Raw genomic sequence first — 15,802 nt, 5'->3', positions numbered from 1 at the left:
GCACGTTCTTTTTTTAATTTGAAGTTTAAGTTGATTTAATTTGGACACTAGTTACCCTCCATACATGAGTCCCACACTCTGATTTCACGCTACATCAGCCGTGAGACGCAGCCAATCACAGCAGAACTATTAGTGAATGGGCGGGGTTATGTAATAAACCCTGTGCTGTGATTGGTGGAGCCCAGTTAGCCCGTGGAAGGCCTTCTGACTCCGGTTAGTTGGGCAGTGAGAGCAGCCGGAACCGGGTCAACGGGCAGAACATCCGACGTCTGAGCACCGACACACAGCAGCCACCATGGCCCTGAACGCAGACCCGAACTTTCAGAAGCTGGAGCAGTGGTACCGGGCCAACGGCGGGAGCCTGAACATGAGGGCCATGTTCGAAAGCGACCCGCAGCGGTTCGGGAAGTTCAGGTGAGGACATGAGAAGCGTTAAGACCCGGAGTCCCGGTGATGGGAAGGCCCGCTCCCCGGCGGTAGACGCTCGTTTTTCGGTGACAGACCGTCAGCGGGTTCCGGTGTCCGCGAGCCGCTGCGGATGCGCCTCACAAGGTCACTCCTTCGCTGCCGGTTTATCCCGGTAACCCCGGTCCAGATGGACGGACCGGGCCGGATCTCAGCTGCTTTCCTCTAACCGCATTCGTCCTGTCAGGATTTGGTCGACCCAAACGGTAGAACCTGCAGGGCGAGACTTTTTGGATCCACCTGGCTAACGTTAGCGTGTGTGCTAATGTCACAGCTTCCATTATCGGACAGGGGCGTGTTCTGGTTCCGGGATTAATGAAAGTCCAAATGGGTTTATTACTGGGCCCGTCAACCGAACCTACAATGAGCAGTTCTTCATGAAATGGGTTCGGATCAGCTTTAGTTAATATTTAATCTGACGCCCACCTGTTCCTGATCCAAGTTCAACTTGGCTTCAGTCTGGACCGTCTGGTGCCGTCCAGAACCAGGCAGCCCTGTTCTCCAGGTCTGAACTCTCTGACCCAGTCACTAGAAACGAATGAAAGTAGTTTGGGTTGCAGAGATGCAGTCGGACTCAACGTGCGCAGCGTCACTGCGCAGAAAGGATGCGGCTGCAGACGTGACTGAGCGCAAACTGATGATGAAGAAGATGATGATGATGAATCTCCTCATGGCGCTGGAGGGCGCATGCTGGGCTGCAGGCTGCTTCAATCTGGCTTTTCCAGCAGTTCTGGTCCACAATCCGAGTCCAAACACACAGAAGATCGATCAAAGTGAATGAATGAACCCCTAGTCTGATCTGGATCAGAACTTCGACATATTTTTTACTGAAGTAAAATTAAAAATTAACTGTGCAAGAAATTAGTGAATTACTGAGGAATCAATGATCAGAACATCTGATTTAATGTTTAAAAGTGATATTACAGACAAAAATGTAAAGTCTAAATTCTAGTATTTTAAAGACTAAAAATTTATACAAAATTTTAAAAAAGCCAAAGATCTATAAAACTACAAATATACTGTTTGATAGAAAACGGTAAAACACTTCCAGCAGGTAGAAAATAACCTTAAAAAAACTAACTTTGTGCACAAATAAGAAGTTTTGCTTCAACTTAGGATGCATCTGTTTTTATAATTCCAGTTTTTATTTTCATCATTTATTGAAGTTTCACAGTATCCATAAATTTCACTCAAGTAAAAGTGAAAAGTACAATGTAGTAAAACAACTTCTGAAAGTTTTTTTTTTTTGTTTGTTTTTTTCACTACCCACCCCTGATTTTTCTGGTCCGCAGTACGACCTTGAAGACGAACGACGGCGACATCCTTCTGGATTACTCCAAGAACCTGATCAACCAGGAAGTGCTGACCATGCTGCTGGCTCTGGTGAGGAACTTCCTGCATCTGGAAACTCGATTCCTGTTTCAATTAAAAACTTTCCACCGATCACGGTTCTGCAGACGAACAATGTAACTAAAACTAGCAAGTTTAAACGTCGTTTTAGTAAATAAGTTACACAAAACGGCAGAAGAAAACTGCTGAATAAAAGTAAATACACAAAAAACTATTAATTAAAGTTGAATCCATCCACAAAATTATTATTATTACAATTTAAGTATAAATACTAGAATAAATAAATCTTAATAAACAGATAAACACTCGTTTTGATTCTACATCTAAAAAAAATCTATAACAGTAGTAATAGCAACTTTCTTATTCAAAATATACATTTTAATAATTCATTTTAGTAATTTATTTGCCTTTCATTTTTATATTCACAATTCTGCTGTTAAATATATAATTAATGTAAAATTGATTATAATGTATGATAAAACTAAAATGGCCGACTGAAATGCAACTGGTAGTAATTGCTATTCTCACCAGAATAATGATTACAATAATAATTTACACTTTATAATGAATAAAATGTTTTATAATAAATGCGTATATTTTGTGATACTATTAATACCATCTCAATACAATAGTAAAATATATATATTTCTGGTTTTAGATCAAAACTTCACATTTTGACGCATCTATTAAAGAAGAAAAGTTATGTTTAATGTCTGATTTGTCCCAACACGTCAAATCCGAGCTCCGCTCTCCGTCAGACACGCTGCACAAACTCTGCGGCTTCAGGGGAACAAAACGTTGCCTCACCTCATGTTGAAAGAGAAAACATGTTGAGCCACAGGACGGAAAAATGTGAGGAAACAAAGTTTAGACCGATACCACTTCCTTCTAACACAGGAGGCGCTGATGGGGAAACCAGGTTTCACCACTCTGTTTGTCCAGACTTCAGTTGTTTGACTCGGTTTGGTTCAGCAGGAAGCTGATAAAGCTGCACAGTTCTTCAGAACCTTCTGGAAACCTTCAAAACTGATCAGAAACGATCAATCGAGTTCATTTCTGTAGCACATTTCAGCGACAAGGCGATTCAAAGTGCTTTACGTAAAACAGTTTAATCAATTATGAAACAATTAACATTTTGTCAAATGCACAGGTGAGTAGAGTACACAGAAACTGTTCTGTAGGAAGAGGAAACGACTTCAACATGTTTTTATTCAAGTAAAAAATAGAAGTACAAGAAATTACCCAAGAGTAAAAAGTTTACTCAAGAACTGAGTAACTGATCAAATGATCAATTAATATTAAAAATGACAATCAGATGGACCGAAATATAAAGTTAAGTGGAAGGACTAAGTGAAAATAATTCATATAAATAACAAAATTACAAAAAGTGTTTTTGTTTTGTTTTTTTTCTTTTTGTTTCCAAAATCGGTTTCTCTCAATATAAAACGTATGAAGGTTTATCAATAAACTGCAGTGAGTCTGTCTGGTAAGAGAATTAGACAATTTACTCAGGCCAGAGTAAAACGCCTAGTAAAAATAATCAAAGGAATTTTTTCCACCAAAAGTTACTTAAGTAAATCTAACTAGTTAGTACTCGACTCTGGTTAAATTTTATCATTAAATCATCAATACACATCAAATATATTGATTAATGTTTCATTTATGAATCAAAAGCGATTCTTTAACAAGTGGATCTTTAATTCAGATTTAAAGGAACTCAGTGTTTCAGCTGTTTTGCAGTTTTCTGGAAGTTTGTTCCACGTTTGTGGTGCATAGAAGCTGAATCCTGTCTGGTTTTGGTTCTGCATGCAGAACCAGAACCAAACCTCTCAGACTTCTTTTTTTAGGCAGACCTGTGAAGACGCTGCTGCAGTAATCAATGTGACTAAACATAAACGCATGTATGAGTTTCTCTAGATCTCCCTGAGACTTTAGTTCTCTAATCCTGGAAATGTTCTCCAGGTGATAAAAGGCCGACTTTGTAACCGTCTTTATGTGGCTCTGAATGTTCAGGTGAGGTGGGGCAGTGACCGTTCTGACTGCAGACTCTCTGAAAACAGACATTTATCCAAACTAATTCCACAAATGGAAGTGGATCGGATTATTTTTTGGTGAAAAGATCGGAATCGGGTCGTTCAGACTGTGGTTGAAAAGTCACCTTTAGGCGTCATTTGTAGCTGAACGTTGCTGTTTCATCATCAAATGTTGCTAAATTAATAAAGTTCTCATGCAGGTGAACGTGAAGCTTTTTGACCGGTTCTGGTTCTGTTTGTGTCTGCGATCAGGCCAAGTCCAGAGGAGTGGAGGAGGCCAGAGAGAAGATGTTCACTGGAGAGAAGATCAACTTCACCGAGGTGCAGAGCCTCACCTGTCCTGCTAATACTGGTGTGTGTTTGGATTTTTTTTTCTGACCTGTGGGTCGTTTGTGCGTCCAGAACCGGGCCGTGCTCCACGTGGCTCTGAGGAACCGTTCCAACACGCCGATCCTCGTCGACGGGAAAGATGTGATGCCTGAAGTGAACCGTGTGCTGGACAAGATGAAGGCCTTCTGCCAGGTTTGTGGGCCGACAGCCACGCATGTCGGGTTTTATTCTGATCCGTGTGTGTGTGTGTGTGTGTGTGTGTGTGTGTTGTGTGTGTGTGTGTGGTGGTGTGTGTGTGTGTGTGTGTGTGTGTGTGTGTGTGTTTCATGAGCTTGTCCTGATGTGTGTGTTGTTTACAGAAAGTGCGCAGCGGCGAGTGGAAGGGCTTCAGCGGGAAGAGCATCACAGATGTGGTGAACATCGGAATCGGAGGTTCTGACCTGGTGAGCGTGCACACACACACACACACACACACACACACACACACACACCTACACACGCGCACACACACTAGGATTAGTGTCCCTCCTGACCAATCAGATGCTCTAGTTAAGAAGGTTCTGGAGGAAAATGGAGGATCTGCTTCCGTCAGCAGTTCTGTTCTGGTTCTGATCCAGTCAGCCAATCAGGAAGCAGCTTTGAGTGATCATGTGACTCTGTGGTGCGTTCAGGGACCCCTGATGGTGACCGAGGCTCTGAAGCCTTACTCAGCCGGCGGTCCAAACGTCTGGTTCGTCTCCAACATCGACGGGACCCACATGGCGAAAACGCTGAAGCAGCTCGACCCGGAAACCACGCTCTTCATCATCGCCTCCAAGGTCCGTTCGCCAGCCTGTCACCTGAACCTCGGGGTCAGAGGTCATCTGTTTCTGATTTTGTGTTTTTGGACCCGTTTCAGACGTTCACCACCCAGGAGACCATCACCAACGCAGAATCGGCCCGGGAGTGGTTCTTGAAGGCGGCTGGAGATGTGAGTTCTGGTACCTGAAACCAGAACCAGAACTGGACCATTTTTTATTAACTTTAATTCTCCTCCTCAGAAATCCGCCGTGGCCAAACACTTTGTGGCGCTGTCCACCAACGCAGTAAGTAAGCGGGCCAGAACACAGCAAAGTTCACAAGTGGGCCCAGCTGGAACCGGTTCTGATCAGTCCTGCTGGTTTTGGTCGACTGTTCCTCCAGCAGAATGTTTCTTGTTGCCTAACGCATCTATCTGTCTCCTCAGGCCAAGGTGAAGGACTTCGGCATCGACCCGGCCAACATGTTTGAGTTCTGGGACGTAAGTTTGTGCCGGTTCTGCTTCTGCACTCTGTGGCATCTCGGTGACCTTTGAACCCAATCAGAATCCTTCCAGAATCAACAGGTTTTGATGATAAAGACAATCTGTTTCTGGGACTGATTTGGGACGATCCGGGTTTGGTTCTGGTTCACCGTCTGCCACCGAACTAAATCGGACTGAGCCTGCTGGGGCTTTTATTTTGAAGTGCCGTGCTCTGATTGGTGGAATGACTGTGTTGCTGTCATGTCTGCTCGTCCTCAGTGGGTCGGAGGTCGTTACTCACTGTGGTCGGCCATCGGTTTGTCCATCGCTCTGCATGTAGGTACGTCACTGGAGCAGGGGGCGGGGCTTGATGACATCACTGATTCTAGCTGCAACTAACAATTATCCTCATGATTAATCGATTAATCAGATAAAAAAAGGCACATCCAGATTTATTGTTTTTTATAAAATATGAGAAATACATTAAAAAAATTAAATAATTCCCATGTAAAACCAGAAAAAGACATTTTTGTTGCCTAAAATGTAATAACAAGGTATTCCTTTAGTAAACACTTGGTAATTTGTAGCTAGAAAATTACTTTCTGCATCGTACAGCGAAGGTCTGATCTGATGATTATTAAGGTTAACTGAGTAATATTTTTGTACAGAATATGTCGCCCTTTCTTGGAGTTTCTATACAAAGCTCTGGCATGATCACTGCTTTTGCTGGACGATAAATTGTCTCAGAAGTTATTATGATAAACGATAATATCGCCGTTTTGAGATAAGTAAAACATTTAAGAGGGGAACTGGAAGACATTTTAAATGTCCCAAATAAATTAACAAAACTACAAATAAAATTAATTATGAAGTCTCTTTTCGTTCAGACCAACTGAAGCCTTTTGTCATCGAGTTTTTGGTAGAAAGAAAAAAACAATAAATCATGCAAATGGAAACTGACTTTGTTTTAATTCGTCATGCGATGAATTGAGTTATTGCCTATTGTGACAGCCCTGTGTTAACAACTAATCATTTACTAAATTTATTGGCAATTATTTCAATAATCGATTCTTTCATCTGTGACTGAGTCCTTCAGATGATGATGGATTTGTGCATGATGTGTCCTCCATAGTTTGCTGCTTTAGTGTTGCATAAAGTCACCTTTAGGGACGCGACTTAAAAAAAAATCTGGATGTTTTTTCATGAAAGATTCAATTTTAATTGCATTTTTTTGGTTGCTTCTCTAAAGAATAAATTACAGCTGGCAGAAAATACTTAAAAACATATTTCCTTGAGTTATGATGGAGTATTAGTGTTTTTGTCACAGTCGTCTTCTGTTTTTCAGGCTTCGAGAACTTCGAGCAGCTTCTGTCAGGAGCCCACTGGATGGTAGGAGAACATTTCAGAGTTTGGGTTTTTATTTAGGAATCAGAACAGAAACAAGTCAGTTTGCATGAACTATGCATTATGTTTGTTTGAAAATGGTTTGGGGCTGAACATGCTCTAAATAGAAAAGCTAAATAAAATGCATTCATGGCTTCAAATGTTACATAATCTTTTGTAAAAATACATTTTAAATATTTATTATAGGAAATGTGTGGTTCTTTTTAAAGAAGCGGCATTCTTTAGACATTAGATTGATGCACTGTCTTTTAATTATGAAGTAAAATAATAAATACTAGTGATATGTGCATCATTCAAATTTATTGATTTATTTCATGCACTAACAAAAATCAGATTTAAAAGAAATGATAAATGTAAAAGTTTTTATTAAGCTTTGAAGTTGGGATGCAAATAATCGACTTACGATTGTCGATTAATGTTTTATCTGATTAAAATTTGTTCCAATCGACGAATGACGTTTGCTTAGCATTGTAATTTGGCCCCCATCCAGCACGGTCATCCCGTGTCACATCCCAACGGTTCTGTTTTGAGATATAAACACTTGATTATCCTAAATTTCACTTTATTTTAATCCAGCCTAGTATTAAATATTTAGCTCTTTATGTTGTGGAAGAGCTAAAGACTCTTATATCGGAGACATCGCAGGTTTTTAACAAAATTGCCGCTTATTAACGAGTTGATTCAAAGTTTATTGATCGGTATCATGAGTTCGTCTGAAACTGGACCTACTTTCTCTCCAGGACAACCACTTCCGCAGCGCTCCTCTGGACCAGAACGTCCCGGTTCTGCTGGCCCTCCTGGGCGTCTGGTACGTCAACTTCTTCCAGGCCGAGACGCACGCCATGCTGCCGTACGACCAGTACATGCACCGCTTCGCGGCCTACTTCCAGCAGGTCAGCTCGGCTCCGACCTTCACAGATGTGTTTTGATCGGCCCAGATCGCTGACCCTTGAACTCACCTGTGTTCCCAGGGCGACATGGAGTCCAACGGGAAGTACATCACCAAAGACGGCAGCCGCGTGAACTACCACACGGGACCAATCGTCTGGGGGGAACCGGGGACCAACGGACAGCACGCCTTCTACCAGCTCATCCACCAAGGTGACTGGGTTTTACTGGGTGTACTGGTTTCCTCTGTAGCCGCTGACCGCTCATCACAGACCGGACGTTCGCTCCGCAGGCACCCGGATGATTCCTGCTGACTTCCTGATTCCTGCTCAGTCCCAGCATCCAATCAGAGACAACCTGCACCACAAGGTAACACTTCCTGCTCACCTGGATTTATAGACTCGTTTTACTGGGAGGTTTACAAAATACTCAGATTTCAGTAAATGTGGATGAAAAATTACTTTCCGATGGTACAAACTTTTAAAATTGTTAAAAAATTATTCAATAATGACAGTAATATTTTATAACTATGACTAATAAATAAAATTAGTAATTTGTTTTTCTAGTTAGTTAAATGTGGCATGAAATAAAAAACAATGAGGAATGTTAAATTATTCTAATTAATAATATTGATATTAATTGATAATATCAAAATGAGTGTTTTTATTTTAATAGGTTAAATACATTTTCACAAATGTTTTTGTGATAGAATTTTATAAAAACATTATTTCACAGACTTGGTTTCTTTATTAATGCATGTATACAAGCTGTATATGTGCATTGTCATTTCACTCAGTTTTATTTGTTTAAAATGTTATTTACTTGTAGTTTTTCCCACTACAGTTTTCCCTAAAGTTACCGGTTTACCTCAAAGTCCCAGTTTTGGATTTAGTTGTGTTTATATCGAATGGATGTAACATAAATAAAACAGCTGCCACACCAGCATTTATTCAAACCTGAGGATAATTAATTAATTTCAGTGCCACTAAAACCTGCTGCCGTTACTCAGCAGCTGAATAATTCAGGTAATTCCTGTTCCCAGATCCTTGTGGCGAACTTCCTGGCTCAGACTGAAGCTCTAATGAAGGGGAAAACGTCAGAGGAGGCTCGGAAAGAGCTGGAAGCGGCGGGAATGTCGGGAGACGCTCTGGAGAAGCTGCTGCCACACAAAGTGAAAACGCCTAGCGAACACAACGCGGTTCTGTTTGGTCTCAGCGTTCGGTTCCATGCTGACAGTCTGGCGTCTCTTTCACAGGTTTTCCAAGGGAACAAGCCGAGCAACTCCATCGTTTTCAAGAAGCTGACTCCGTTCGTACTGGGAGCGCTGATCGGTGAGTACTGGAAGTCGGATGGTTTTGACCAATCAGATTGGAGCGGCCCAAAGCTTATTGGATAACAAACTTCCTGGTTTTTTTTGATCAGCTAAAGGTAATGTGACCCCTCCTGTTTTTCAGCCATGTATGAACACAAGATCTTCGTCCAGGGCGTCATGTGGAACATCAACAGCTACGATCAGTGGGGGTGAGTTTAATTCAGGGTCTTTAATTTGTGTTTCTAACATTAAGGCCTTAAATTGTATATTTGTTTAAACTCTCAGTTGGTCTTAAATTTGATCGAAGCAGGAATATTTTTCTGTCAGACAAAACCGAAAGGCTTTGGTGTCCTGCTGTAGCTTCAGAACCTGGTAACACCAGCAGGACTCTGAAGTTTAACCTTCAAATCCAGTCCTCCAGTAGTCCGTCTCTCTCTGATGATGCGTTCAGTGACATCACAGTGGGGTCCTTTTGTCTCCAGGGTGGAGCTCGGGAAGCAGCTGGCGAAGAAGATTGAGCCGGAGCTGAAGGACGCCTCTCCGGTCTCGTCTCACGACTCGTCCACCAACGGCCTCATCAACTTCCTGAAACAGAACTTTGCCTAAGCCCCGCCCCCCACACCTGTCCTGCTCTGTGATTGGCTGAACCGTGTTGTTTTGAGTGTTGTCTTCATGTGTTGCTTTTCAGTGTTGATCTGTGCACATGTTCCTGTAGGGGACCCTCAGAATGATAGCTGAGACTTTCACAATAAAAGCCCCATCTGTCACTGATTAGTTTCGATTGTCTGATCAATTCTGAAGGTGATTAATCATTCTGCCACGTCTAACTGGATGAAAATGGAGATGTAGAACCGCCCAACTAGTTTAATTAAAAGGATAGGTGAAATTTTAACAATCCAATAATTTAGACATTGTATTTACAAAAGTAATTTTTCAGGTTGTGATAAAATTCAACTAAGCTGCTTTGAAAAGTTTGGACGCTTTTGTCCTTAGGCAAGCTTGAATTTCAATGCAGCGTCCAACTTGAATGTTGGTTTATTGACATTTTATGACTTCGACCTCATTTATTGTAGATTCTTTTTTGGAGCCCAATATTTTAAAAAAAGGACAAAATTTCTATTTTATTGAAAGTAACTTTCAATAAAATAGATGTTTTTCCTTTTTTTTTTTGAAAGTCAGTACACCTGCTCAGTTGAGTTCTGAAATGTCCTGTCTATGGAGGATGCATGAAGGTTACAGACTTTATTTTAAAAACTCCTATCTGCTTTATTCACATGTTTTTACATCTACATTGGCAACCTGAAGAACATTGCAGCAGCACAAATGTTTAAAAAAACATTTCTCTTTAAATAAGAAAAACTCAATCCAATCTGTGTAGTTCTAAACATAAATTAGATTAATCTTAGTCCCTCTGGAGATTCACTGCAGAGCTTTAATGATGTGGAAATTCATCCAGCCACTTCCTGTTGTCTCTGTTTCACAGTCCGAGTCCGAATGTCTTGAGGCGTGTACCTCAAAGTGGAACCGGCGGATATTCCGGTGCGACGAGCTGAAACGTTGAATTGTTCCTTTAAAAGCTCGGTTGGCAGTAATACGTCTCATAGAGATGATTAAACGGTGTAGCGTCCGTTCAGTTTATAGTTTCCGATATTCCCGTTTTTCCTCATGATTACAATATTTTCAGTCCTGGGGCTTCAAGAAGGCTTTCTTCTTGGAGTTTTTCACAACCACGTTTTGGTTGACTTCGTCTTCGTCCATCGCCGCTCGCTCGCGCTTCTTTGCAAACTTCTTCTTCATGGTTCCTACTAAACTCTCGTACCTAAAACACAGAAACAGGAAGCTGAGAGTCAGAGTTGACCAATCAACACTCATGCAAACATAACGGTGGACAGGAGTGCTAACTTTTTCAGGGGATTTTTCTCCCCAAATGTTTGAGCTAAATCCTGATCTGCTGACCCGTCGCCTGAATGTTTTAAATATCTTCAAAAGGTTTATAACAGTAGCTAACTTCAAGCTCTGCTGCCTGTTAGCAGCAAAAGTTATTGGCTAATGAGTTAAACTAATGTTGTCTGAATAACAATGAATTGATACGCAGCTATTACACATTTTTGCTTGTATGAACTGGACCGACCGTCTTTCAATAAAAGGGCTAAATTTCTATGATATGCTAAGTTTAAAAAAATAAAAACTTGTGAAGCTTAAGGACCTTGATGAGTGTTTATATTTTCCAACCCAACCGGACTCTGTTTGGATAATTCAGTGATCTAACCACCATCTTTGATTCTATATCAACGGCTTCGCTTAACGATGACCAGCAGCGCCCTTTGTTGGATGGCAGCTAAATTGCAACACTAAAAGAATATTATCAGCTAATCTATTGGAACTAAATTTATTCTAATGAATCATCTCTAGTCTGGATGTTCATAATCTGTTCCCATTTTTACCTGAGAGCCATATCTTCATCAGTGATGTCTGTCTGCATGCAGCCCATATCCTCCTCCTCTTCCTCCTTTTCATCTTTAGGATTCAGCAGCACCATCAGTTTCTGGAACAAATTGAATAAAACATTGTCAGACTGCACTCAGAGGTTCACTTTAAACTTCAAACTGGTTTTGTTGGTTCTTACCTCCACCTCTGGATTAAACCCTTTGAAGGACATTCGCCCGTAGATCAAATCCTCACAGGGAACCAGGCTCTTCTCTTCAATGATCAGGTTCCTGAAACAACAAACTGTGTGATGCTCTACAAATAACCTACAGCTAAATAAATAAAGTAAAGTCATAGGAAGGACAGCATTATTTGGCTTCCTAACTAAATATTTAATTTGAAACCTAAATATTTACTTTGTAAACTAAACATTTAGGTTATAAATTAAATATTTTGTATTGTCATTCATACATAATATCATGTATGAAGGGAAGGGTAAAAATGTGATTTGGAAAAAGGAACACCGACATTTTCTTTCTCCATGACAGGCAAAATAAAACAAAAATATTGCTGTTAATTATTTACTGTGTAACTTTACAAAGGGCACTCCATAAAACGTTCACTGTCTGATGTCTGTTGGTTAAAACTAACTGGCTAAATATAGCCATCAATATTCATTTAGGTCAAATAAATCCAACAATAACATTCCGAAACTGATCTCAGACCGGTTGAAACTTTGATACTTACTCTTTAGCTTTAAGCTCCGGCAGATCCAGGTACCAGTGCTCATCACTGATTATCCTTTTCTCGTCTTCTTCCAGCTGCTTCTTGGTTTCAGCGTCCAGACCTCTTTGCATAAACTACAGAACAGAGAAAGTAACATGTTACAGTAAACTACAGAACAGAGAAAGTAACATGTTACAGTAAACTACAGAACAGAGAAAGTAACATGTTACAGTAAACTACAGGAGAAAACCCCCTAAAATTGTGACTAAAACCTCATGATCAGAGATAAAAAGAAAGTCTATATTCATATTAGGAAACATTTTGTGTAGTTTTATTTAAACACGTTTATTTTTACATATAATTACAAAACAATCATGCTAGCTCCGGATGCTAACGCTTACCTTCATCCTCAGCAGGTTTTTAGACAATTTCACAGACTCCGCGGCCATTTTTGAATCGATCGACAGATGAGCTACTTCTAACTAAACCGAATTAACTAAACTAACTTAACTAAAATGAGCTTTCAAAACTAAAACGTTTTGAAACTCAGCTCCTTGCACAACCTGCGCCACGAGCCTCTCAGTCTGATGAATAGCACCCCGAGTAGCTTCAACGGTCATCAGGCTGCATTAATCGATCGGCTTCCGGTTGATCTTGGTGTTTGGCGCCCCCTGCTGGTGAGGAGGAGAAGAATTTCGATTCTTTTCTTTCATTGATTGTTTAGGCACCTTTATTTGTGACAATGTACAAGAAAAACAAGAATGTGGAAAGTAGACAGGGGAGCATAAATAATAATAGTAATCCAGATGACAGAAAATCCTACATAAAGTAAAGTTTGTGCCAAAAAAATAAATTAAGACGACAGATCATCCAGACTCTTCAGTTGGGAACAAATCATATTTCTTCCCTTTTGATCAGACAAAAATTTGGTTGTTAGCATATGCTGTTAAAACTCAACAGTAATAACAGACTGTCTCCTCAAAACTGAGTGTGGCTGATTAATAAGTTAATAAATAAATCTTTTGGATTTATTTAGCTCCTTTGTTGAAGCCCAAACAGGACATTTTGCTGATCTTTTTGAATAAACATAGTTATAAAATGTTGCCAAAATACTAAATAATAGGAAAACATCCAGAACAAAATAGTGACAGACTGTGGGGGGAGAAAGAACTGTTCACAGTAACTTCTTTAGGGCTTTAGCAGGTCTCTGGTCCACTTGGTCTTCTCATATGCGTTAGAATTTGGTCCGTATCGTTGCGGATTCACACCAAATGATTCAGACTTTCTAGACAAACAAACTAGAGTTTGATTGAAGCAGACTGGTGGGAATTCACTCTCAGTCTTAACTTTTTTATGCTTTGAGGCCATTTAGGTTTTTAGTAGACCCAGACTTTCTCTAGTCAGGTTCTCAGGTAAGTCTGGGTTCCTGCTCTTCCTCAGATGAACTTGTGGATCACCACTTCCTTCAGCGACCGGAAGCACACCTCCCCTCTCTCGCCGTTCCTGATGGCCGTCAGCTCGTCCTGCAGCTGAGCCACGGGACGACCCAGCTGGTACCCCAGGTCCACCAGCAGCTCCAGCAGTGCCGCTCTGTAGGGCTTCAGTCCGTAGCGCCTCACCGGAGGAAGAGCTCGCTGAGCGGCTGAGAAGGCCTGCTCCGGCTCGTCCAGGTCCCGGTAACACACAGCGATCGCAGAGAGGGCGGGGACGGTCAGGGTGGACTTCTGCCACGGCAGCAGCTTCTCCTGGATCTCCAGGACCGTCTGCAGCTCCCCCAGAGCGGCCTTGAATTGGCCCGCTCGCAGCAGCACGTGGGCCTGCTTCTGCTCGTGCTCGGTGAAGAACTCCGAGAAGTGGGCGGAGTGTCTGACGCAGCGGGTGGCGAACAGCTTGGCCAGGTAGTCCTGCAGGGCCAGGCGGCGCTCCAGGATGTTCTCTGGGCTGAAGTTTCCCGTCAGGAGCTTCGGGGGCAGGAGAACATCCTCAAGCTCTTCCTCAAATTCCTCCAGCAGTTTGTTGTGAAGCTTCCGGAAGTCACTGTAGCGGCGCTCGATGGAAACGCGACAGGAATCAAAGCTGCCAGAGCGCATCACGACAATCTGATACGCCTGTAGAGGAAGAACATGGACACAGTTGGAGAAGTTCCACCGATTGTAGGTTTCTACTGATTGTCTCACCACGTATTTGTTCAGCAGCTGGTCCACGACTCGACTGGATGGGATCTCAAACAGCAGCCGGACCGGTCGCTCATTTTGCTTCGCCAGCTTCAAGTTCTGCTGGAGCTCCTTAGTGGTTAAACTGGAACAACTGGGCCTTTCACCTAAAACACCCAGAATCAAACACAGGATAAAAACCCCACTGATCTACAGAGCTGCCTTACCAGGACCCAAACCAACAATATGACATAAACAGTCAGAAAACAAGTTTTAGGATTTAAACGCTAATTTTTATTGCTTTTACATTCAGTCCTGATCAACATAATTAAAAAAACTAAGTAAAAACTGAAATATCCAACGTAAAATTAGATACTAACTTAACTGACCTAATTTAACAGAGGTCCAGCTAATTAGTGCTTGTAGAAATTAGTTTCTACTCTGACATCTGATTGTGATTTTTTTATGACTGCTTTGAAAAAGCAATAAAAGGGTAAAATATCCAAGGAGATTAATACTTTCATAGTCACTGTATACATATATGTTCATGGGTGATTAGTTACCAATAACCCCTATTTTATAATCTATGCATTGGCTTCAGCATTAATGTATATCCTATGTTGAGCCTTTAAAATGTCCAATAAGAGATTGCTTCAAAAAGATATACTATCATTTTATAATTTATAAATATTCCAGTGTGTAAATTAAATAGAAATGTAATAATATTAAAATTCCACACTACATATAAAATTACGAGTTTGATATAAACTTGAATTCAAGCAAATACTTGGCCGCCTGGTTTACTGCCACTGTGAGCCCTTTGTAGAGTCCAGACTGTGAAATGATTTCTGAACGATTGCAGCATCTTCATGTCAGGCTGAACCTTCCTCATTGGATTTTTAGGGGGAAATGCTCTGAAAACTCTTCTGCTTCTCTTTTAACCTTTTCCTTTCCACTCATTAAAAATAGATTTTATTCTCTGCTGAAATGATGCAGGATTTTGATAACTTTGATCTAAACTGTAGCTTAAAAAAAGTCACAAAATCTGCAGATTTTTCTTAATAATCACACGTCTGCAGCTGTGTTGCAGAACTTCAAGCAGTTTTACATTTTTGAGGCAAAATAATCTGAAAACTCAGATTAAACAACAGTACCTGCAGCCATCCGGTCCAAATCTTCAGAACCCTTCGCTGGAGAAAGCCAGAGGTCAGATGAGCTGCTGGGAGACGACCAGGCTCATGCTCCTCTCATTGCTGGACCAACTGGGTCAGCTGTACTGGTTCTGTCATTAAACTGGTTCTGGGTTCTGAACGGGTCTGTTGCAGGCGGTGCAGAACTCATTTGTGTTGAAATGAGGAAGTTCTGCTGATAAAATAGGAACTGCAGGAAGTGAAACAAAGTCCAACAGCAAACTGACAGAGGAGCGCTTGTTTTACAGCAGCCGACACAGCAG

At 41.3% G+C, this 15,802-nt stretch overlaps 3 protein-coding genes across 5 annotated transcripts; 1 reads left to right on the top strand and 2 right to left on the bottom strand.

The window, feature by feature from the left end:
- The first annotated feature begins 189 nt into the window (after positions 1-189).
- gpia (glucose-6-phosphate isomerase a) lies at positions 190-9,814 on the top strand. The gene is made up of 18 exons (XM_055037850.1): positions 190-414; positions 1,758-1,848; positions 4,101-4,169; positions 4,251-4,370; positions 4,538-4,621; positions 4,850-4,996; positions 5,077-5,148; positions 5,219-5,263; positions 5,404-5,457; positions 5,719-5,779; positions 6,785-6,828; positions 7,584-7,736; positions 7,815-7,944; positions 8,024-8,100; positions 8,774-8,902; positions 8,987-9,062; positions 9,186-9,252; positions 9,526-9,814. Exons 1-18 carry the CDS (start codon positions 296-298, stop codon positions 9,647-9,649), a joined length of 1,662 nt encoding a protein of 553 aa, XP_054893825.1. The 5' UTR covers positions 190-295; the 3' UTR covers positions 9,650-9,814.
- A 456-nt stretch (positions 9,815-10,270) lies between these two features.
- mphosph6 (M-phase phosphoprotein 6) lies at positions 10,271-12,802 on the bottom strand. Its single transcript, XM_055033592.1, has 5 exons — positions 12,598-12,802; positions 12,218-12,330; positions 11,670-11,760; positions 11,488-11,588; positions 10,271-10,862 (listed from the first exon to the last, which is right to left on the bottom strand). Exons 1-5 carry the CDS (start codon positions 12,643-12,645, stop codon positions 10,724-10,726), a joined length of 492 nt encoding a protein of 163 aa, XP_054889567.1. The 5' UTR covers positions 12,646-12,802; the 3' UTR covers positions 10,271-10,723.
- Positions 12,803-12,914: 112 nt separating this feature from the next.
- snx20 (sorting nexin 20) lies at positions 12,915-15,743 on the bottom strand. 3 transcript variants are annotated; one of them, XM_055033467.1, is made up of 3 exons: positions 15,504-15,743; positions 14,374-14,516; positions 12,915-14,304 (listed from the first exon to the last, which is right to left on the bottom strand). In XM_055033467.1, the coding sequence occupies exons 1-3, from the start codon at positions 15,511-15,513 to the stop codon at positions 13,633-13,635; spliced, it is 825 nt and encodes a 274-aa protein (XP_054889442.1). In that variant the 5' UTR covers positions 15,514-15,743; the 3' UTR covers positions 12,915-13,632. The 3 variants fall into 3 exon arrangements, with proteins under 3 accessions (XP_054889442.1, XP_054889451.1, XP_054889433.1); XM_055033476.1 differs by having other exon boundaries at positions 14,377-14,516; XM_055033458.1 differs by having other exon boundaries at positions 12,915-14,516.
- Positions 15,744-15,802: the final 59 nt, after the last annotated feature.

Source organism: Poeciliopsis prolifica, unplaced genomic scaffold (genome assembly GCF_027474105.1).
Source record: "Poeciliopsis prolifica strain line A6 unplaced genomic scaffold, Auburn_PproV2 SCAFFOLD001, whole genome shotgun sequence".
NCBI classification, from domain to species: domain Eukaryota; kingdom Metazoa; phylum Chordata; class Actinopteri; order Cyprinodontiformes; family Poeciliidae; genus Poeciliopsis; species Poeciliopsis prolifica.
Note: the sequence above shows the minus strand (reverse complement) of the source record. Positions and strands in the feature narration are given on the sequence as shown.